At 48.0% G+C, this 22793-nt stretch overlaps 3 protein-coding genes across 9 annotated transcripts in view; 1 reads left to right on the top strand and 2 right to left on the bottom strand.

The window, feature by feature from the left end:
- Position 1: 1 nt before the first annotated feature.
- Positions 2 to 5606, top strand: KLHL10 (kelch like family member 10). Its single transcript, XM_005513370.3, has 5 exons — positions 2 to 859; positions 1359 to 1848; positions 2342 to 2959; positions 3402 to 3551; positions 4062 to 5606. The coding sequence occupies exons 1-5, from the start codon at positions 672 to 674 to the stop codon at positions 4431 to 4433; spliced, it is 1818 nt and encodes a 605-aa protein (XP_005513427.1). The 5' UTR covers positions 2 to 671; the 3' UTR covers positions 4434 to 5606.
- Positions 4617 to 11062, bottom strand: KLHL11 (kelch like family member 11). Its single transcript, XM_005513371.3, has 2 exons — positions 10565 to 11062; positions 4617 to 10032 (listed from the first exon to the last, which is right to left on the bottom strand). The coding sequence occupies exons 1-2, from the start codon at positions 11035 to 11037 to the stop codon at positions 8436 to 8438; spliced, it is 2070 nt and encodes a 689-aa protein (XP_005513428.2). The 5' UTR covers positions 11038 to 11062; the 3' UTR covers positions 4617 to 8435.
- An 896-nt stretch (positions 11063 to 11958) lies between these two features.
- The window catches only part of ACLY (ATP citrate lyase), a 29972-nt gene continuing 19137 nt past the window's right edge, over positions 11959 to 22793 (bottom strand). For 5 of the 7 annotated variants that reach the window (XM_065039180.1, XM_065039179.1, XM_065039178.1 and 2 more), the window contains 17 exons: positions 22533 to 22687; positions 22122 to 22212; positions 19754 to 19895; positions 17859 to 18027; positions 17508 to 17612; positions 17082 to 17278; positions 16837 to 16918; positions 16379 to 16489; positions 15713 to 15840; positions 15424 to 15517; positions 15012 to 15166; positions 14399 to 14549; positions 13728 to 13871; positions 13446 to 13559; positions 13233 to 13315; positions 12956 to 13032; positions 11959 to 12788 (listed from right to left, as the gene is read on the bottom strand). In XM_065039180.1, the coding sequence (XP_064895252.1) occupies positions 12694 to 12788; positions 12956 to 13032; positions 13233 to 13315; positions 13446 to 13559; positions 13728 to 13871; positions 14399 to 14549; positions 15012 to 15166; positions 15424 to 15517; positions 15713 to 15840; positions 16379 to 16489; positions 16837 to 16918; positions 17082 to 17278; positions 17508 to 17612; positions 17859 to 18027; positions 19754 to 19895; positions 22122 to 22212; positions 22533 to 22687 (2093 nt within the window). In that variant the 3' untranslated portion in view covers positions 11959 to 12693. Of the gene's footprint in view, positions 12789 to 12955; positions 13033 to 13232; positions 13316 to 13445; positions 13560 to 13727; positions 13872 to 14398; positions 14550 to 15011; positions 15167 to 15423; positions 15518 to 15712; positions 15841 to 16378; positions 16490 to 16836; positions 16919 to 17081; positions 17279 to 17507; positions 17613 to 17858; positions 18028 to 19753; positions 19896 to 21338; positions 21369 to 22121; positions 22213 to 22532; positions 22688 to 22793 lie in introns of all 7 variants that reach the window. The other 2 variants (XM_065039174.1, XM_065039175.1) reach the window with 1 other exon arrangement.

Raw genomic sequence — 22793 nt, 5'->3', positions numbered from 1 at the left:
TTGGAAAAGAAAAAAAAAGCCCACACCGACAGTAACATGAAAAGTCCGAACTGTTTTCCACGCTGTGGTGGGACAATCGCAGGGGTGCTGCACCCGCGTTACCTACAGACGTGACAGAGCACAAACGAAAAGCGGTTGGCCATGAGTGAAGGCAGAGCAGTCAGGATGGGGCCCTCTCGCCCTGCTCTGCTCTCCTTGTCCCCACCTTCCACCCCTCCAAACCAGCAGCAGACATGGCAGGGACAGCGTTTGCAGCTTCATCACTGATTTTAGCCAGCCCATGTCTCAGCTTCCTCCTGTGTGAGCTGCTATACTACAAGGGCACTGCAGAAGCAGTCGGTGCCAAAATCTAAGCTTGATACCCAGGCTAAGTAATATTTAGAAGTTGCAGGGGGATCACAGGGCTGGTTTTGCTCAGGGCGGCCAGACAGGGCGCAGTTAGGTGTGTGCTGTGGTTAAGCGAAGGCTGAGGAGCGAGGGAGCCAGGGGACCAGCACCCCATTCCATGCAGAGGGGCGTGCAGCCCATCCGGCGTCCCCCCCCCGTCTGTGATCTCATTATGGGGCATATTCCAGAACCACCAGACAGACTGGGTTTTCAGAGAAGGAGGGCAAAGCCAAACGCCCGTAGCACCTCAGGGAGAAGCACCTTCCACTGTCTCACGCTTCAACATGGGCGATCACTTGGCTGCCACCGGCTATTCATCCTCATACATGGAGCGGAAGATGAGTGCCATGGCTTGCACCATCTTCAACGAGCTTCGCCTGGAAGGGAAGCTCTGTGATGTGATCATCAGCGTGGGTGGCACCGAATTCAACGCTCACAAGAACATCCTCTGTAGCTGCAGTCACTATTTCAGGTCAGTGCTCCAAACAGGACGTCCTAGTCTGTGTCACACACCTTAGTGCATCTCCAGTGCTTGCATCAGCTCTAAAACTCTCATCCAGCAGCTTCCCATAGTCCTGGTATCTGGCTGGACACCAGAATTAATCCAGAACCCAGTACCCAACACCTAAGCGGTGTCTGATGAGCCCAGGATGCGGTGCGGGACGGGGAGCGTGGCCAGCCTGGCTTACCTGCCATCGGGCGGGAGGTTTTCCTTCCCCACACACCGTTATTCTCTGGTAATCTTGTTGAAGCAAGGTGACCGCTCACCCTGTTGCTCTCTGCCCACAGCCACAGGTTGTGGCTCCTTTTTGAAACAACCTGCTAGTAAAACATTAATTAATAAACTACATGGCCTCCCCACCTGGCTACTGCCCAAACTGGTGCCCAGGCAAGAAGGCACAGGGAATAATGGATCAGGGTTTGACACAGTAAAGGTGTTTTTTCTCCCAGTGCTGTGTTGTTTTTTTCAGGGCTTTGTTCACCAGCAGCTGGAACAATGCAGATAAAATACTATATAAAATCCCTGGAACTACACCTGAAATGATGAGGCTCATTATCGAGTACGCCTACACCAGGATCGTACCGATCACGGTCGACAACGTGGAGAGTTTGTTAACTGCAGCAGACCAGTTCAACATCATGGGCATCATCAGACTGTGCTGCGAGTTCTTAAAATCCCAGCTATGCTTGGAAAACTGCATCGGCATCTGTAGACTCACAGATTATTACCACTGTCCCGACCTACGAGAAGCAGCCTATGTATTCATCCTCCACCACTTCGAGGACATCTACAAGGTGTCCACCGAGTTCCTAGACCTCTCCGCCGACGAACTGAAGCACATCATCGAGAAGGACGAGCTCAACGTGAAACAAGAAGACGCCGTGTTCGAGGCCATTCTGAAATGGATCGGTCACGAGCCGGAGAAGAGGAGGAAGCACACTGCAGACCTGCTGAGCAGGGTTAGCGCCGTCACCACCTGGGCACGGGTGGAGGACCGGACAGCGCAGCCTCCTAACGCTGCTCGCAAATAAACGAGTTTTCAGGGCGTTAGGTTGTTGCAAAGATCCCGCGCTGGGGTTGGGGCAGAGCTGTTAAGTGTAGGTTTCCTTATGTTTAGAGCTTAACTGTCCCTCACATCCAGGAAGGGCCCAAGTTCACATGGGACGATGTTATCTCTGCATACACAAAGTTTACGAGCATTTGCCTAGACAAGCTATACTATGCAAATAAAAGCACCGTGCCGGGGCACTGGCAGACTCCCTGCTGCAAAATCAAACGATTTATACCCTTCTGGACCAGTTAAAACTACACATTTCATTCCCTGGTCCTCTAATAAGCGTTAGACAACACTAACCTGAAAGCAAAGCCATCTAGCATTGGATCAGCCCACAGAGGACACCAAGGCGTAAACCATCTGTGTTAACGTTCTAACCTCCTTTTTGCATCTTCCAGGTTCGCCTGGCACTGATGCAAGCAGATTACTTCATGAACAACGTCAAAGGACACGATTACGTGAAGGACAACGAGGAGTGCAAGTTTCTCATCATCAACGCGCTGACAGAAATGTACAACCTCAACATGCACGGCCCATCTTTCACCAACTTCAGCAACCCGCTCACCCGGCCTCGCCTGCCTTACGCCGTCTTGTTCGCCATCGGAGGCTGGAGCGGGGGGAGCCCAACCAACGCCATCGAGACGTACGACACCCGCGCAGACAACTGGGTGAACGTCACGTGCGAGCAAGAAAGCCCCCTCGCCTACCACGGCACGGCTTACCTGAAAGGCTTTGTCTACGTTATCGGGGGGTTCGACAGTGTGGATTATTTCAACAGCGTCAAGCGGTTTGACCCGCTGCAGAAAACGTGGCAGCAGGTCGCGCCCATGCACTCGCGGCGCTGCTACGTCAGCGTCACCGTCCTCAACGAATACATCTACGCCATGGGAGGGTTCGACGGGTACATGCGCCTCAACACGGCAGAACGGTACGAGCCGGAGACGAACCAGTGGACGCTCATCGCCCCCATGCACGAGCAGAGAAGCGACGCCAGCGCGACCACGCTGCACGAGAAGGTAAACGGACCGTGGGGTTATTTAAAGCAGCTGAAGTATGAATCATTTAAAACAAAGAGGGAGAAAGCTCATGTAAACCTTGTGTATTAAATCCTGGAGCTACAGATAAAAAGCTCTCGAAGAGGCGGCAACTGAGTGGTGTGGCAGAGATATGACGGGAGGGCCAAAACTCTTGCAGAGCTGTTTCCCACTTGGTGCCGGAGGGACTTTTCCTGGCCACAAGTGGAATACCCACGCAGCTCAGGACATAAACAGTCTAAATCCTGCAGCCTGGATAACTCGCTGCACTTTTACCGCTTCAAACCCGGGATGACAGAACCATTCCCATTAAAAACAATAGAACCTGAACAATCCAGCCACACGGCTCATTTTCTCTTCAGTGTGTTCTCCCACCAAAAAAATAACTGCTCCGTTCACACTTTGTTTTCTCTCCTGTAATCAGGTGTATATATGCGGTGGGTTCAACGGCAACGAATGCCTGATCACAGCTGAGGTGTACGATGCCATGAAAAATCAATGGACCTTCATAGCGCCCATGCGAAGCAGAAGAAGCGGAGTAGGTGTGATCGCGTATGGGAACGAAGTGTATGCGGTAAGGGAGAGGCGGCACCTCTGCCCCAGCACCCAGCACTCGAGTACTTAACCCGCATTTCCCACATCTTCAGGCTGGTTATTTGCTTGTTATGTGAGATTTAGGGAGGAAAAGTTGGAGCCAGGATGGTTGAGAACATTAGCACCTGCACACTTTTTGTAATGAAAAATGTACGGGCTGTTTTAAGCAGCTGCTGCGAAGAAAGTGTTTCCTGCTGCTAAGAGCATGAGCAGCACACAACATTTGCTTGGTCCTGTTTATCTTATCCATGCACTGCATTTAAACTCCGTAGAAGTGTAAAATCTGGCAGTTGCACAAAACTTCTGGAAGCTCCAGAAAGAACAAGGGAGCGGTCCGCAATCAGCCAGCATCATGTTTTGAGCTCATGTGCCCTCAGCAGCGCTCAAACTGAACTCAGCGAGGCACCATCTCACTTGTGCATAAAATAATCCAACCAAATTAGCGGGTGAGCAAAGGCCGATCTCAACTCTGCACGTCTGGCATTCGCAGGTGGGAGGATTCGACGGAGTCAACCGGCTCAAGAGCGTGGAAGCTTACAACCCCGTGGCCAACACGTGGCGCGTGGTCCCCAACATGTTCAATCCCCGCAGCAACTTTGGCATCGAGGTGGTGGACGATCTCCTGTTTGTGGTTGGCGGCTTTAACGGTTTTACCACTACTTTCAACGTGGAGTGTTACGATGAAAACAGTAACGAGTGGTACGACGTTCACGACATGGGCATTTACCGCAGCGCCCTGAGCTGCTGCGTCGTGCCGGGTCTGTCGAACGTCGGGGATTATGTTGCCAGACGAGACACTTACGTGGATGAAGCTTCAAAGGAAGTGAGGTTCACTTCTTCAACAAGTAGCCTGCCCGCATAAACAGCTCCGCTTAGCTAATAAAGTCTTCCAAGCAGCAAGTATATGTATTCACTTATTCTAAAATAAAAACAACTTATACGGGCCAAAAGAATAATGAGTATTTAAAACTTACACTTTGTGGTGCCACAGAATGAATCGGCCACAGCCTCCAGAGCGACTTCAAAAAGAAAAGGTACAACAGAATGCTAGAGAAATAAAAGGTTTATTTTATTTAATTCACTTATTACAATAAACTTTAGTACAGTGTATTTAAGATAAAGAACATTACAGTAGGATTTGTTCCGAACAGCCTATACACACACACTACTTTACCTTACTGGAAGTAAGTACAGGATGCTGCTTCCCCAAGCAAAGCTGCTGAAGTTACATTAACAGCGCCAGGAGACCAGAGCTGCCGTGATCCACAGCGACTCGCACCTACGGGGAGCATCTGGCTATTAATGGTCTTCAAACATCTCCTTAGTTCCACACTTCACATTCATATTAGTAACAGGAATAGATCCTCAGGAGCACTTGTTTTATCAGCCTTCCCCTCAGGACTGTCGAATTAGAGATATCATTTATACCCTCATGGAATGTGGACACAGCTGAAAGTAAATCTAAGCCATAAACCACTTATTTTAAGCTTGCTTTTTTGAAAGCCCATTGAATGTTACAACATACTATTACAAGGCTGTGTTAAAAATAACCTAAAGAGTTGCAACTCTCCATGACTCAAGTTTGTCAGTAGCAATAAGACTATTTGGTGACAAACAAGTTGAGCCAATAGCTCCGATTTTAACACTTACTGTAATGAAGAAAAACGATACTGAAATAGCACAGCAGAATACTTGGCATAGTTATTCCCAATGCATGCTAAAAAGCTGGCATGTTTTCTTCATTTCTGGAGTGGTACCCTACTATGTGCAAGAGAGTCTTATTAAAAATACATACAAACCCAGCATACTAACAGAGTATTCACGTAGTTATAAAATATTATGTACACATATGGCACCTAGAAGTTACTACGATGACTGCTGAGTGCTTGGGAGGATGTGTCCTACCTACCCCACTAATATTTTGAGCAGAGAGACAGGACATGGAACATGCATTTTGTGGCACGTATTCAGTACAGGTAGAGACGTATGATTGTCGTAAGGAGGAGGAAAAACTCCACCCGATGTTCTTTTACATTAGGAAGGCCAAAGTCAGCCTCCTAATACTGAATACACACCAGGATTTACTGACGTTTAACTCGCCACTCCAACCCCACGGAAAGAATTCCCAGTCTTTCCTTTATAGGGCCAGTTTATGCACACCCAGCAAGCCACGGCAGCCAAGGGCCACGAGGAATCTGTGATGCGATTCACAGGTTAGTGGGCTAAACTTACAGCCAGACTCAATAACGCAATTGTTCCAAACACCTACATGTGGTACAACGGATAGTTAAGACTTGTCAGTTAAAAACCATGTGCAATGCAGTTGGTCCACTTGAAGTCAAGGCTAAAAAAACAAACCCCAACTACTTGAAAATTCCACAGAATCGGCATAGCAAAGGTTAGAGCAAGTTCACAGTGCCCATCACTCACCATGCAAACAGAACATATGGAGATACAGTGCATCACATACAGTCAGCGCTGGCATTCACGAGACAAGCTGGCCAGACACTCAGCTGTTTTGACATTGTCTGCGAGTGGAATGTTTTCAGTAAACTATGTGCAATATGGACTTTGAAAGCCTGCGAGAAGCTTGTTCTTGCATCTGACTTTGTTGCATGCTGCCACACATTAAACTGTTTAGTTCATATTCCAGCTGAAATACTAAATCTTGTATTTCTGCCTACGAATTATCTGTATTTGTTGACAGACAAAAGGGCTTTGGCAGAGTCGTGGTGTCACACTCCATCCTTCAGCTGCCTGTCAGCGGGATGGGGTACGTACACCCTTCTCAGTTGCTTCAGTGCAAAGTCTGGTAAAATATCTTAAAATCAGCTCCTAGAAATTTAAGTTAAATCCATGGGTCTAGTACAAAAGCTGGGGGACATTTTCAGCACTCGTATTGACAAACTCCGCTGCAGGGGCAGTGATTCTTGAACCACTCCAGCCAAAACTGGGAGTTCACGGCCGAGCTCCGCTGATGAAGCCCTCGCTTACAGGCCTGCGTGAGCTCATTTCTAACAGTCACTTCTGAACATCAGCCTTAAACCTGAACAAGCTTAGCCTACTTCCTCGCTTGTATCGTACAGGTTAATCTGCCCATTCAACACGCAAATGAAATACAACAGTTACCATAGATGAGTAAACTGGGACTAAACTGTTACCATATTTTTTTTAAACCAGGATTATTCTATTACAAAAAGGCAAGTTATTGATATCAAAAGTGGCAAGTGAACTGCAAAGTGGAGCATTAATGGACATACGCGTAAGAGAAACCTTTACACGCCACGTGGTTGAAAGACTTACCCAGTGTTTCAGATATGATCTAGGGTGCCTGCTGAACTGGAAAATGAGAAGTATCAGCTCAGAAAGCTAAACAATTAAAAAACAAAACAAAACACCAAACTGTTTAGAAGTTCTTTTGCAAGGAAGTTGTCCATATCAAAACCATCAGCAAATCATCATACGAGCCGGAGACAGTAAACAGATTCTCCAATGTTTGTCTACGCGATTTTAGGAACACCCTGGTTACTCCCCTATGATCCTGAGTTAGGCTGCATGTGAAAACCTGGAACATTCAAATGAAGGGAAGGATGGGGAAGAAAAGGAGGTAGGAAGGATCCGCTAGTAACCTAAAGCGTCCTGGAGCTCTTCAGGCCATGGAGGAGCAGTGTTCAGTGGGACAGTGAACCGCGAGCCGCTGAGACTCTAAAGGAAATATTCCACATTCTGTTCCACGGGAGGAGATATCGAAGTCAGCTTAGATCTCACCGCCACAGCCAGCGGGGAAGTAACATATTTAGAGACTATGAGAGCTCAACTATCTGGCTTCGAGAGGAACACCAAGTGCCTATTTGTTAAGGAGCGCTGCGGCACAGCTACTGTGAGTCTCTGGGGAAAGACCACTAAAGGCAAAGGGTACTGATTGTCAAAGACAGGCTGGGGCTCTTCTCATCACTTTTTCACTAGAGTTAAAATGCACGCAACGTTTGAGAAAGGATCTACAAGTAGCTCAGGTTTCAACCCCTTACTGGGAAATAATCTCATTCGTACTAACCCACACCGACAGAAATGAATTGTCAATGTCGGCAGGTGGCTACTTCGTTGGTTTTCAGTCCTTTTAGCAAGCTGATTGTTCACCCAGGTTTCTGGTGAAGCTGTCAAACAAACCCAAAGCATCCGCAGATACGCATGAAAAAAATCCACTGCCCTCGAGTTCTCTGTTTCAGCAAGTGTGATGTTCTACCAGCCATCCGCTCATAAACAAACTCTGCAACCTTGCTAGAACACCCAGGTACAAAACATGCAGAATACACAGAAACAGCCCGAAGTAATTTTATAAAGGAAGATTGTGCTTTTGTTTTCATACACAGTTGTAACTATTGAACTTGCCTCCAACTCGGGAAAGCTGAGTACACTAACACCAAATATATGTTAAGTTTAGTCACTGAGGAGAGAATGAAAGGAATGTCAATATGTAAGTGCAAATAAAAACCGTGCTTTCAAGCACACACAAATGTAACCGCTAAATGATTGAGATCTTTGATTTTCAAAATAGAACTGCTGGAGACTGACTCTACAGAAATCCTTGAAAACAAAGATCTGAAGAGACAAGTAACAGACTTTATGTTCCTGGAGATATTTCACAGCCCACTACAGGCCACACTTTCACCCTGGGCACCATTTAGTAACACCGTTGGATTCACATTAGCTTCTCAATTCCCATCCACCCTCAATTTCTGAGCTTCTTAGTTTTCAATACACAGAAGATGCTGGTTTTATGCATCTTATAAAGACATATGAAGCCTAACAAAACGGTTTAGCACGGTATTTCCTAGCCTCATCAGGAGGAGTGATATTCCAGAAACTAGCACTCAATCTGCGAGCGCGGCAGTCGCCGTAAGCTCAGGGAGTGCCGGTGTATTTCCTGCATCTGCCTTTCCTGCATTTGCCTTATTCTGTCTTTTTGCCACATTAAGTTTTGTGGCATAGGGTATCTCTGTGTCCCCTGCAAGCACCTGAAGGGGATTCTCACGTGGCAGGCTGTTGCTCTACAGCGAGGCTGGGGCATAGGAGGCAAAAGCATCCAGCGCTTTCTCTCCGCGCAGTAACGATAAGCCTCCTTCCTGTACTGTTTGTCAATATCGTCGCTGTTTTTCCACCCCCCAATGATGAAAACATCATCTTTATAATAGCAAATAGCTGCTCCTTCAATGCTAAGAACCTCTGGGGGTAAGCTCTCCAGGATTTCGTCTGAGGCCCTGCCAGAGATCTTTACCTTGGCTTCCTCATTATCTATAGGGTAACTCTTGGGGCAGCACGATGCCGTATGGTAAAAATTTGTGTTAGCAACCGACATCTGAAAAGAGCAATAATTATCAATGAGCGGCAGAGACTCCACATCCTGCCACTGCCTTGTTTCAGCATCGTATCTGATAATAACCGCCCTCAATCCGTCTTCACTATCACTGTCAACTGGGGTACGAGCAGCGACGTAAACGAACCGGTCTTCTACAGAAACAGCTTTGACATCACGAAGGATCTTTGGTGCTGACTCCAGGTTCAGCCATTTGTCTTGTTCGGGATTATAAATGGCCACATCTTTAAAGCCAGGACTGAAATTGCCATGTCCGCCAATACTGTACAAGTTTCCTTTCACTTCAGTAAGGCCAAAAGAATGTTTTCTAGTTATTAGATTTGAGACTTGCTCCCAAATGTTTCTGTTTGGATTGTACCTTTCGACAGTCTTGGCAAATCCTGGTTCCATGGAGCCAGCCACATAAACATAAGATTCCGTCACAGCAACAGCATGTCCGTCAAGATGATTGTGTATGTGCGGCAAGTTTACCCACCTATCCTCATCGATGAAATACCCTACGCACTCACTCAAGTAATCTCCTCCCTCCGACACGCCACCGATCACCATAATGACATCCATGTTTTGTCCGAAACGCGGCAGCAACGCTACAGGACAAGCGGAATGTTGTAGATTACCAGACTGCAAGTTCTCAGACCGCAAGGCGTGACTCTCCACGGCTTCAGACACTAATTTAACACAGGCTTCGTTGCTCGACACCAGCCTCTCAGATTTGACGTGGCGAGTAAGGTAAGTGGGTTTCATTTGAGACAATCTAAGCAGTTTAAAGAGATCTTCAAAGTACCTCTCTCTTTCCTCAGGGTTTTTCTGAACCCACTTCAAAACGGTCTCAAAGAGGATTTCTTCAGAGTCCACTGTGATCTCCGAGTCCGAGAGCCAGTCCCTGATGAGGTGAAAAGGTAAAGTGTAGAACTCCTCATCTTGGATAACTTTGTGGAAGTTCCTCCTGATCATGTCCTGAGCTTTGAGCGCCAGCTGATTCAAGGAGTACATGTGGGCTAAGCTGTGAACCGCGACACAGTTGGAGAGGTTGAGCTTCTTCTTCAGAAACTCCCCACAGAACTCTTTCAACCGGGTCAGCAGAAACCTGCGGAACAAACGAACAGGGGTGACGCTGCGTGCCGGGCACCGCGGGGCCCCTCGCGGGCAGCCCCCCCACAGGAAACAATCCTGTTGCCAATAGGCCCAAGCGTATTTTATTAACAATTTTGCAAGACAGGGCGTTCTACCAAAAGGTCGGCACACAGAACAGGGCAAAAAGCCAAATCCCGGCCGCAAATTCCCTCCCCTGTTCCCCAGTGGTTGGTACCGCAGGGCTCAGAGACACCAGGTGCCTCGGTTCACCTGTCTCATTCATTTAATTCTAACAACCCTCTCTCCTCATTGATTTACTTAAAATACAGATTCCTGGCTCTTAGGCTACCCATCCCCCTAGCTTAACTTTTTAAATACAGGCATCATTTTGCATTCTGGGATTAGTTCGAAGAGACTTTGTTTTACATTCAGGATCCACAGCCTGATGTCTGTCAGGCCCTCCCCCCTGCCGGGGTCAGGTGCCAGATCAGTTGTAAAAACCACATTCCTTCGTTAAACGTCCCCCACGCCGCGGGCCCCCTCACCTGTCCGCCATCTCCAGCACCTCATGGACGTTCCCGGGGCTGACGCGGATGGTGCCCGTGTACATGAAGCCGATAACGGCCTCCACCGTGTCGGGGTCGGGGCCGCCCTCCGAGCTCCACTTCTGCAGCTCCACACGGCCCGAGCGCGACTCCGCGAATCCCCCCGAGAGCAGCGGCGTGAAGTACTCGGTGGCGGCGGCCAGGACGGAGCGGTGCGCCCGGTACTCGCGGGCCGGCCCGGGCCGCCCGCCGCCGAACGCCAGGGTGATGTCGCAGTACAGGCCGTGGCGGCGCTGCTCGTTCTGCCGCCACGCCAAGTCGGAGCAATGAGCGGGGCACCCGAACTCCTCCGCTTCGGCCTCCCCATCCACCCCACCGCCGCGGGAACCTCCTCCCTCCGCGTCCGCCGCCGGCGGGCCGGGACCCGGTTGCTGCTGAGGGGAGGCCGCGGCCGCCGCCATCTTGTCCGACATGGCGGGTTGCGGCGCAACAGCGCCTGCGCGGCGCTGCCCCCTGGCGGCCAAGTGGCGGCGCCGCCGCAGGTAAAATGGCGGCCGGGGCATCTGTGAGCGGAGTTGGTACAAACGCAGCGCCCGGGGCGTCCAGTCCCCTCAGCGCCGGCTGCCCTGAGGGGAGCAGGGAGGTGAGCAGAGGGGGTGTTTAAGCCAGTACCGCCGCAGGGGACCGGCCCGCCCGCCTCAGGCGGGACGGGCAGGGGGTTCGTCCTCCCCTCAGCCCCCGGGGTGCTGCTGCCCGCCAAGTGCAAAAAACCCCTCACGAATGGCCTGTCCCCGCAGGGTGGGAGCCTGACAAGACCCCCCCTAGGGCTGTAGGTGACAGGGGAGCTGGTTGGTGAGGACACTGGTTTCCTTGAGATTCAGCACAAAAGTAGCTAAAACTATTCAAGTTGCAAGGGAATTTGTTATCTTTGCCAAACTGCATAGATACCGTAGACCAGAAATACATGTATAGTTCTTTTCAGAGCCTTGAGCTATCCTTTTGATCTTTTTTTTTCCTCAACATTGCTCTCAGGCAAGCCTGCAGGGAAGGGACTTTGCATGGGGAATTCACTCACTCCCAACTAAGCTACACTCTTTTTTGTTAATTAGAATGAGCTGTAGTTGATTACTTCATGTTTACTGTACAACATACTACAGTTCCCTAACTCTTGTGTAATGCTATATCAAACATTTAGTTTTTTCCCTCCTGTTTCTTGTCAACTTTGCTAAACTTCATCTCTTTGACCCACACTGAGACATGGTATGGTAAACCTGTACATTGGTTTGATTTTCCCCCCTCTACTTCTTTTAAATCAACTAAAACACACACCATGAGAGGAACAGTTTGGTATTTTGCTGTTTAGGACCAACTTTTAGAAGCCAGAAGTGGAAAAATAAAGTAGTAGTGCAGTATTTATTTGAGTTAGGTTACAATACACAGACAAGTAGGACACAAGTTACAACTAAGATTATTTTTGCATCTGCAGCTAACTTGAGAGTGACATTCCATATATCAGCAATCTACTAGTAAATGAGAAGCTGTTTGCATAAATACAGACACCAGAATACATGTAGTTTCACAGTTTTAACAGCAGTATGTTACAACTTTACACTTTAAATTACTACACCAGAGTTTGAGTAACATCGGTTATACATCAGCAGTGGTCCCACTATTCAGGATACAATCGGACTGAAGATGAGAACACAGAAAACAAACTGAAAAACAACCAAAACCAGAAATGGGAATGATGGCAACTTTCCCCTTCCTCAGGAAAAGTTGGAGCTTGTTAACAGATTAATGGATTGTTCCATAAGTTCAGTAAGACTGCACACACCTATGAGCAAAACTCCACACTCACATCCTTAAAATCTTTACTGGAAAAAAAAATGAAATGAGTAGAAAAGAAGTAAAATGATGACAGTATTAAATAGAGGAGGTAACATATGGAATATCACAAGTTTTGGTTTTTATTAAGTTTCTAGTCTTATAAAACCGTTGCTTTGCACAGCTTGACCAGGCAGCTCCCTGTCTCTGTACTAATGGCCTTTATACATCCAAGTCCCATTCGTGGCTGTCCTCTGAAGGCTTCCCTCTCCTTGTGAAGTGGCATTCGGAGGCAATATTGGCTCTCACATGGTCATGTGCTCTGGTAACACGTAGGATATGTCGTCCCACGGGTGACGGTACAGACCTTGCTTCAGTCTCTTCTGATCCAGGTAGTGTCCTAAACCAAAAAGCAGTCATTGTTACAAAATTTGTGTTCCCAATCTTACTTTGCCTTGAATCCACTTGGATTTTTGGACTCTTAAAACTGTCATTTTAGACTGAGGCCCAGAGGTTCACGTTTGTCCCATATTCAGGGTGGCAGGGACAGAAACACGGGTCACTTACCAATGAATCCCATACTCCTGCCTAGGACAAAGATGCCATTAAGAGCTCCTATATCAATATATTCATCTGCTTCTTCCCTGCAAAAGAAACAGCAATAGAATCAATCTTAGCCTAAGAATCATCTCTAATACCAGTAGCAACACCGAATTCATGTGGAAGCTTCTTTCCCCCCAAGTCCAGGCTACATTTCCTTCCCGGTGTCCTTTTGAAATCCTGGCCCCACAAGAGCTGGCAGTATGGATCCCATCCATTCTATAGGAGCCCACTGCATCCTCACCGTGTGAAAGAGCCACAATTCCTGAGTACGTCAACAAAGGCAACTCCAATAAAGCCGTCTACATTCAGGATAAGATTTGGTTTCTGCAGGAAATGAAGACACACCCCAAAATAAAGATGTTAACAGTGGCAAATGATGTTCACACCATTAACCCCAGTCACTTGTCCCCCAGTAAGAAGTGCTCAAGGGGAGATAAATACTGGCACATTTCACCTTGGAAGTTGTAATTTTTTCTACTTCGAGTGCATAGTCCAGCAGTGGGGTGGCCGGGAAATGCTGCTTCACGTAGTCCTTGAGAATCTGAACTCTCATGTCGGGGTTATTTATCTGCAAGTTAAGAACACATTACAGTCACTGCTCTTGCCTCTTTTGCAGGTACTTAGCACAGGCTTTACTATTTGTAGGTTTAGGATTCATAAAACATCAGTATTTGGTCAATAACTGCCTCTGAAAGTCGCTCATTTTCTTCCCTTTGTACTAATGCAGTTTTCTTACCGATTTGACTCGGTGTCCAATGCCCATGATCAGTTTTCCTTCTTTCTTCATCTTATTCACAAACTCCATGGGGATAATCCCACTGTCGAAGGCTTTGCTGAACATTTTAGCCGCAGCATCCAGTGCTCCACCAAACCGGTCTCCCTGGGTGCAAACCAAAGGGAATTACAGCAAAGGACTCCAGTTAAGGCACAAAACAAGCACATTGTTATCTTCACTGTCTGCCTGCCCTATCCATGTGGCGTTCATGAAATTAAAGTCAGGCAGGCTCCTGGGATAAAGCATCTGTTTCTAACTCAACACAGGTGTCAATGAGTAGCAAACACACATCTCTGCTAGAGACACTGGGGGGGAAATGGAATCTAAAGTCTGTTTTATTCACGTTTTTCCTTGTCAGTGTTGGAAGGCACTAGGCAACCATATAGGGACGATGCTGACATCTGTAAAAATATTTCTAGACGCAAATGAGACAAAATAGTCCTACTTTCCAGTGGACTAGGTTTCAAACCTAGAGCATCAAGCTATTAGAATTGAATTCAACAGGAATTCAAGCGTGAGTGAACAGACACAACCTGTCCATGGCTCAGCAGCCATTCTAAGTCTTTAGAGTAATAAAACCTGGACAGAGTAATGAGTTGCAAAGCTAAATCTTCTGGATATTAAGTACTTACGATAGTAAGGAGGCCTGAAGTGAGACTCGAGACAAGATCCTTCCCAGCTCTTGCACAGACAATGGTGTTGTGGGCTCCAGATACAGCAGGCCCGTGATCCGCTGTTACCATCAAACACATCTCGATGAACTGGCAGGCATACTTTGGTAACCTGAGCAACGAAGAGAGCAAAGTCATTTATTGTAAAGAAAACAGAATAAAAGGCCCTTGGTGTTATACCAGACAGTGACTTTAGTTTTGGGTGTATGTGTGAAAGCACCATCAGATGAAGGCAGCAAACTTCTGCCATTCAGAAGGTTCCCTGTGGGCTGGTTAGCAAATATTTCTGAACTCCCCAATCTCTCCAGGGTTGAGGTGACAATTATAACAGGCCTAGAAGAGAGAAATTTCCTCAATGCACTACCAAATGTGTGGAAAACTTCATCCCAAGACTAAAACACGTCACTGAAAGCTAGAAATGCTGTTGTGTTCTCAGAGAAGGGGATTTAGTGATGGCATTTCCAAGGAATCCACACTCACAAGGGAATTGTGGAGTTACTTTCCCACTTTAAAGTCTATTAATAAGCAAAACTTCAAGGTGAAGACTCTGGGAGCTTTCACAAAACTGCCTCACCTCCTTTGAAACCAGAGCAGGCCCAGAACCCCTCCAATTCCCATCTCTTCTTTGAAGACCTCGGTGATGGGCATCCCAGCGTAAATCAGTTCCTGACCCCTCTCATCACAGATGCTCGTCATAAAAGAAGCCGGTTTGCGGATCAGACCCAGCTCCTGAAATTGCAGTATAAAGATGCTATTTTAAACAATCCACATTAGAAGCAAAGGAAGCAGAGTGGTCAAACAACGCCTTAAACTTGTCCTCAGAGCAGCTTCCACAGCCTAGAACCAGCAAGGCCAGCGAGCTCACACATAAAGTGCGAGATACAACCTCAAGGCAACACCCTTATTGCCATAAGCATCCAGAATCACAGCAAACATCCCGTCTGGTTTGTAAGGAATCAAAAAGCAGGTAAAGCAGCACAGCTCACCCTTGCCCAGGAGTAATCCATCGGCACAGTTGGAGGAGGCACCTCCTCAGCTGGTTCAATCACTCTTTTGGCCACAAGGTCCTGGTAGACAGACCTAGGGAGAGAAACCATTTATTAATTTAAGCCCTTTTAAGAGCTACAAGTGAGGTGGTCTTAATCTAGACCTTAAAACCCCAGAATGATTAGGAGTTGCTTTCCTGAAGCAGGAATATACTCGTTTATCAGGCTAGAAGCAGTGCCCCGAGCAGTTTTTGCCCGCTGCTGAAGGTGCCCTGGTAGGGTGACTCACTGAATGACCTCTCCCAGCTCATCAAAGCTCCGTGGAACAAACACACCAGCTTCTTTCAAGGCTTGATTCTTTGCAACAGCAGTTTCAGAAGCCTGGTTGGCACAAGCTCCTGCGTGGCCAAACTGCACCTACAAACGGGAGAAGAGACAGCAGTGAGGAATACGAGTTGTTTGCCTGCAGAGAGTAAAACAGAACGAAGACCTGACTAGGAAAGCGGTGACAGAGGAATGAATACCAGTGACTGCACGTCTGCCTCCACTTTGGGCTAACAGAACTCTCGGTTCCAACTGCGGTCAGTACTGCAATACACGGGGCATTTTCTGATCTGGAATCACTCCAGGCTCTTCCATCAATTTTCTGCCTCCCTAAATCCCCCCCATTCTTCACATGGATCCTTCCCATTCCCACTCCAGGTGGCTTTTAGAACCTGTGGTGTTCCCTGGGATATTTGGGCTCCCTTTCCGAGCACACAGAATCCCTGGGAAATCTCCACTGCCAGGCCACAGAAGCACAAAACCCTTTTATCATTTATATTTATTGACTTCTCCATGTTAAGTTGCTACTGGCAATTCCAGAAGGTCTAGGCACAGCAAAAGAAGTTGGCTTTTTTCTCCTTGCCATGGATATATACTTATTTTATGCGTTTGCCCCCATTTTTGCACATACCTCTGAAGTGAACATAGTGGCACAAGTACCAATACACCAGCACACCACTGGCTTGGTGATACGACCTTCTTTAACACCCCTGCAGATCTTGTACTCCTCTGTGCCTCCAATCTGCAGAAAGAAAGAGCTGAGCTGATTCAAAACTTTGCACTTTTGCCGAAACCAGCTCCGAGATGCACGTGGAAGCACAACTTGGATTTGTTCTTCTCCTTTTCCATTGAGTGACAGCTGAATTCTCAGAACAAATCCTCCTTATTTGATATTTTTTATTTAAGTAGGAGGGACTATGCTTATCTGTGGAATACACTCTATTTCTTTTCATTAAAGAAGCATGAAATAGGAATTCAGGCATTCAAGAACAGCAGGAGTAGCTGCTATTTAACATCCTTGCAGACAGGTCTGATGCTCCCAAAACAAAACACTTGGGTATTGCTCAGATAGGAATGAACTGGTCTCACCTCTCCAAGCACTACAATCATTTTCACTCCCGGAGTATCCTGATAACGCAAGACGTGATCCATAAAAGTCGAACCAGGATATCTGGGTGGAATACAGGGGAAAATGGTAGAAATTGAATCTATTTCAAACTTTTCTGAAAGAAGAAAAAAAATAACAGCCAACCTGCCCTTCTTCCTCCAAATTACTAACGATTCTTTTGTTGACTGACTTAAAAAATGTGTCTTTTGAAGACGGAGGCTCCTACCTGTCTCCTCCAATGGCCACCCCTTCATAGACCCCATCGGTGGTTCGGGAAATGATGTTGTTGAGCTCGTTGGACATTCCTCCGGACCTCGAAACGTAAGCCACGCTGCCAGGACGGTACAGTTTGGATGCTAAAATATTGTCCAGCATGCCTCCTGTGTTGCCTATTTTAAAGCAACCTGGTTTGATCCCACCAACCTACAAGAAAACGAGAAAGATATAAACATACATGAAACTTAGCAAGGTTTCTGTTAGACAGCCTTCATGCAAACAAAAAAAAGACAGTAACATGACTTTAAAACGAGGAACTAATGTGCATTTGGTGCGACTAAAGACAAAATGGATTGTGGGATATACTTTATCCTTCAGAGAAGGCCGATCTGAAGATTAAGATGGACAAGAGGAGAAAAAGATCTCCAGTTCTTACAGTTGCAGGCCCGATGATAGTGACTCCTTTTCTATCAGCTGTCTTGATCAGCTTGCGGGTCAAGGCCTCTGGAATGCCCTCGGCAATAATGGCAATGGTGCGGATCTGCATCGAGATAAATCAAACCGTTAATACCCTACGCTACTACTACAATAAAACGCCAGCTTCCTCTTGCATGAATTTTTAGTCTGTCATTAGAATTTGCTACGCAACTCCGGTATCCTCCTTAGAGTTAGAATTGAGGTATTTATCTACCAAGTTGAAGACTCAATGCCATCGCGGTTTAAGCAACGCTGGTGCCCTGCTGACAGGGTCTTTGTTTCCTGGGCGTCCTCCAGATCCCTCGCTCACCTGTGGGTAATTCATGGTTTCAACCGTGCTGTCATAAGCAGAGCGCAGAGACGCGAAGTTGATGAGGACATCCACCTCCGGGTGCTTCCTCATGGCATCTGCCATGTTCTTGTAGACCGGGATCAGGATTTCTTTGTGGCCCCAGTAGAACTTCTGCCTGTGGTCACCACTATGGAGGAGAAGGTGAAAGAGCCCTGACTCTTGGGGCTACTGGCAAGACAAAGGGCTACAGTGCATGCACACAGAGGGGTTTACACACCCCACATCTCAGACATCAAAACTGACTGGGAGACACTCACTAGCGAGTGAGCGTACATGGGGAGGGACCATACTAACAGCAGAAGGTTCTTCAGAGTATAGAACAGAGCAGCATATGGAAGGAGACGGGCTAATGGGGACAGAGGCATCCAGCAAGATGAATTAGCTCTCCCACAGTGAAGTTACCAGAGCCTCAATTCTACTCCAAGCTGGAAGACAGAATGAGGCACAGAAAGAGTCATGAATGAGGTGCATGCGAAGCAGCATTACTGGACTGGAACAAGTCTGGGGGAAGAGGAAACCAGGATCTGCAGTGAACAGCCAGGAGAGCAATAGGAGGGCTTTCCAGTCCTGCTACAGCGAGCCCCTGCCCGCCCTGCCCTGCCCGGCGGGAGATGCACAAAGGAGACTTCCACTCCAGCTGTTGGCTTTTTTACACGCTAGACGCTTTGACTGGAACTTCATCCAAGTCTGTATTGCTCAGCTATTAGAGGTGTAGCGATATTTGCTGCGTTCCCATATATTTAACAGAACATTCCAGGTTTTGCCGGCTTGGCTTGCTCTAAAAGCTCAAGCAGAATCAGATAATTAGAGGTAGCCTGAAACTTTTAATCCCCGTTGCTTTTTCTTCATTAAACAACTGCGACACTGCAAGGGGCTGCCACTCACCTACGCCTGCACTCTGTTTTAGTCCCCTGAGGTTTGCACATGCTGAGAAGGGTATTACAGAGCTGCGATTATCATCAGAGCCGCAGACTAACAGCGCAAGGTACTTAATCGTCAAGAGCCTCTGCGGGACAGAGGCTGATTAGACATCAGCTATCCTGGGTGTCTGTAAATACCACAGAAATCAAATGAACATCCTGCCTTTATGGGCTCCCCTCTCGCAGTCTCAGCGGCAGGCCAGCCAGCCTCTCCTTTCCTCGCTACCTGCCCTGTTCCACAGGCAGAGCCCCCCACACTCATAAGGTACATTAACAAAACAGCTTCTGTGCTCTGGAGGTTTCTCCTGAGGGCAATTTGAAATGCCCAACAGCCCCTCTCATCCCCATGAGCTGTGGGATAAGGGAAAAGAGGGCAAATACCACAAGAGAACCCTGTCCCACTGAAGGATCTGCACACCGCCTGTCTGCTACGAAACTGCCACTATAGGGAAGAGTATGAACAACACAAAGAGGATTTTATTATTTTTAAATGTTGTTTGGCTACGTGACAGACTGCTTTAGTCGGTTCGCAGAGCTGCTCCAATCTGGCTGATGTTTGCAGGGGAAGAAACCTGACCTAGCCTTGCTGCCTCTGCTAAGCCAGTGGTCTGTTAAGGAAAGCCCAACCTCCTCGCTTGCGGAGTGAAGGAACAGAATTTGGACACCCTTAGAAAGAGCATTAAGCAGGACTTAAATTCTGTGGCTAACATTAAGCTGTTTCAACAGAGCAGCCCAAAAATCAATGGTTGGGGGGAACAAGAAGCAGCCTACAGAGCCAGCCTGAAGGTGGGAGGGAGCACAGGAGAAGGTGTTAAAGCAGAGATGCAGACCAGGGCAGAGCTACGCTAGAGAACAGCGGAGACTGGACGAGGAGGAAGCTCACAGAAGGCTTTGAGGGAAACAAAAATACCGCAGTCAGCACAGGCTACTTACGTGAATGGATAAACCATGGCAGCTACTGAAGGTTCATCCCGTGAGCAAACGTAATCAAAATCCAGCATTCCTTGCACAGCCCGCGTCTGCATCCCCCAAATGATAGCTTTGGTGTGACGGCTGAACAGGGTTGTAGCTTTACCTGCTCAGAGAGGTGGCGGGGGGAAAACACACCAAAACACATTTAAAGTGTACATCTGTGCAAGACGGAAGCTACAGCTTTGCCAAACGGCTGCCGAAAATCTCCCAGACAAGCATATTCCCCTCCCTCCAAACAGAACCCAGCCGGTGAGCTGCAGGATGCAGTGGCCACACTGTCCAAACTCAGGAAGAAGCTGCAATGAAGCAGCACCCTCAGATTCGGAACACAAGAGCCAGGTTTGGGGTTTCACCCAATGGGCACGTGCTTCATCGCAGAGGGGCAGTGCAGAGCCCAGAAGTGCAAACCGCCTCTTCTCACACGGGCCATTCACGTTCCTCACAGGTAGTTTTATTCTGCAAAGCTGAAGAGGAAGGGAACTTTGAACTTTGTTTATTTGCACATGGCCTGCAGTCTGCAAGAACCACAAGTTTGCCTCTTACGCTTGTCAGAACACCACAGTAGGATGATAGGAAATAAAAGCAGGAAACGGGGGGATGGAGAAAGCAAAGGAGCTCTACATGCTCAGCTTTCGTTTTCAGTTGTTTTTAATGATCAGAATCTAACACAAGCCTGACGGCTCCAAGAGTTTATACATGGCCCAAAACATGGCTTTGGGGGACAGAGTCAAAGAAAAGGCAATAGTCCAGCTAGCGAGGATGGGCTGTTTGCTTAAAGTATATTCGCACCACTTGTCACAGCAAAACGCTGAGCTCCCCCCTGGGACTCCAGGCACAGTTCATTTAAAAACTCTAAGAACTCAGAGCTGATCCAGCTGCTGATCCCCACTCAGTCTACAGCTCATTTCTTTTTGGCTTTGAATCAAAAGGTAAACAGCACTGGGGATTAACCAGGGTACTGTTCTTCTGGCCTTCGGAAATCTCTACTCTGACCCTAATTCTGCAGTTTATTCTCATCCAGCACTGAGCTCAAGAGAGTGCTTAAAGTCCCTGCAACTCCGCTGAGCACAAGCTCTAATGGTTTGCTGAACTGACAATGCAAGAAGAACATTTGGGTCCTGCAGTGACTCTTCTGTGCCCTTCAGGGCTCCTGAGCACGGCACCTGCACTATTGCGTTTCCCTCTGAAACAAGACGCCAGTTATCAGGCATGGTTAGCGATCCCTTCTTTGGAAAGCAAAGAGAACAGAGCTTCTCACAATATGCCTGCATCTGGTTTTCTCCCTAATGACTGTGGGGAAAAGGAAAGAAAAAATTTGAGACCTGTCCCTCTTTCCCCCAGAAATAACAACTATTTTGTGCAAAGGAATATGTGATCTGAAAAACACCAGGTCAAGTTCATATGGTGACAGCTAAATATGCTGGGCAGGAAGGAAGGACCAAACAACACTGCAAACCTTTGGAGAGAAAAACCAGCAACAAAACCAAGAACTAAAAACGTCGGCTGCCAGCAAGAGCAAACACTCAGCTAGTCACACGGGGCCTACCTGAGCCAGGGCTGGGAGCCGGGACTGAATCTGTTGGAGAGAGAATCACTCATGCAACAAGCTGAAGGCCGCGGGGTACGGCCGCTTCCCTCCTCCCCCGGCGCTCAGGCCTTTTGGGTTTGCTTTTGTCAAACAACAAGGGGACAGGGACACCCTCCCCTGTTCTTCCCCTCCAAATAGCTGGAAGTAACCTTTGGCATTTTGCCGTCTAAAAACCTTTTGCTTATCCCAGCACAAACACATTTCGGGCTCAGCTGACAGTTCGTTGCACAGCTCGGATTTGCAATGTACTTTTGAAGCGTTTCTCATGCAGAATTCTGCACGCAATGATTAAGAGAGCAGTAGTGGGTTTTGTGGTGCATTTCACTGATCTGAATTTTGCTGTCATCATGTCATACTGTTGTAAACGAGGCCACTATCTCCTCACATCCAAGGGAGAAGGACCAGGACGTTGTCACATTCTGTACCTGCCCAATTATGCTGTTGTTTCATCCCCACACAGCTCTTACCCAGTGAAGCTTCCAATAAATACAACCAAAGAGCTGCCTTCAAAGCTTCGAGCTGTTGCCTTCACAGGAACAACCCAGATCAAGGCAACTAAAAGTACTCAAGGTGAGTCAGAGAATTTTGTCACTTTTTGTGCTATTGGCTTGTATGCAATTCAAAAAGATGGATGGGTACCACAAAATCGCTTCCCTTGATATCCAGAAAAAGCACTGGTCTAGTCCGCATTCTGGCTTTTGAAGCGGAAGCGCCAGCAGTCATTTCCAACGCTGGACTTACCAAGAGGTGCTGTCGGTTTTGCCTTCTTGGCTGGAGCAATATCATCCGATTTGGACTCGGAGAAGGAGGCTGTTCTGCTCGGCGCTGGAGTCTGAAAGAGTCAGAGGCCAAGTCAGAACGGGCCAGCGCGGCAGGTGAGGCCTGGAGCCAGGGGAAGGGGAAGGGGAAGGGGAAGGGGAAGGGGAAGGGGAAGGGGAAGGGGAAGGGGAAGGGGAAGGGGAAGGGGAAGGGGAAGGGGAAGGGGAAGGGGAAGGGGAAGGGGAAGGGGAAGGGGAAGGGGAAGGGGAAGGGGAAGGGGAAGGGGAAGGGGAAGGGGAAGGGGAAGGGGAAGGGGAAGGGGAAGGGGAAGGGGAAGGGGAAGGGGAAGGGGAAGGGGAAGGGGAAGGGGAAGGGGAAGGGGAAGGGGCCCACCGAGGGGCTGCCGCTGGCGTTGAGGAGGAAGTTGGCGGTGTGAGCCGCGGCCGGCGGCTGGTTGGGGATGGGCCGGTGGCCGAGCGCCATGCCCACGATCGCCGTCATGTGCGTCTCCGTGCCAAAGACATGGATGGGGATCCCAGTGGTCTTCCCTGCATGTGCATACAAGAACATTCAGCCTTTTGGGGAGAAAAAGAGGAGCTTTGCGCGAAAATGAAGCACTTCAGCTTGAGAAGGCTCAGGAGAAAGAAGGTGGAA

The sequence above is a fragment of the Columba livia genome, chromosome 23 (assembly GCF_036013475.1).
Source record: "Columba livia isolate bColLiv1 breed racing homer chromosome 23, bColLiv1.pat.W.v2, whole genome shotgun sequence".
NCBI classification, from domain to species: domain Eukaryota; kingdom Metazoa; phylum Chordata; class Aves; order Columbiformes; family Columbidae; genus Columba; species Columba livia.
Note: the sequence above shows the minus strand (reverse complement) of the source record. Positions and strands in the feature narration are given on the sequence as shown.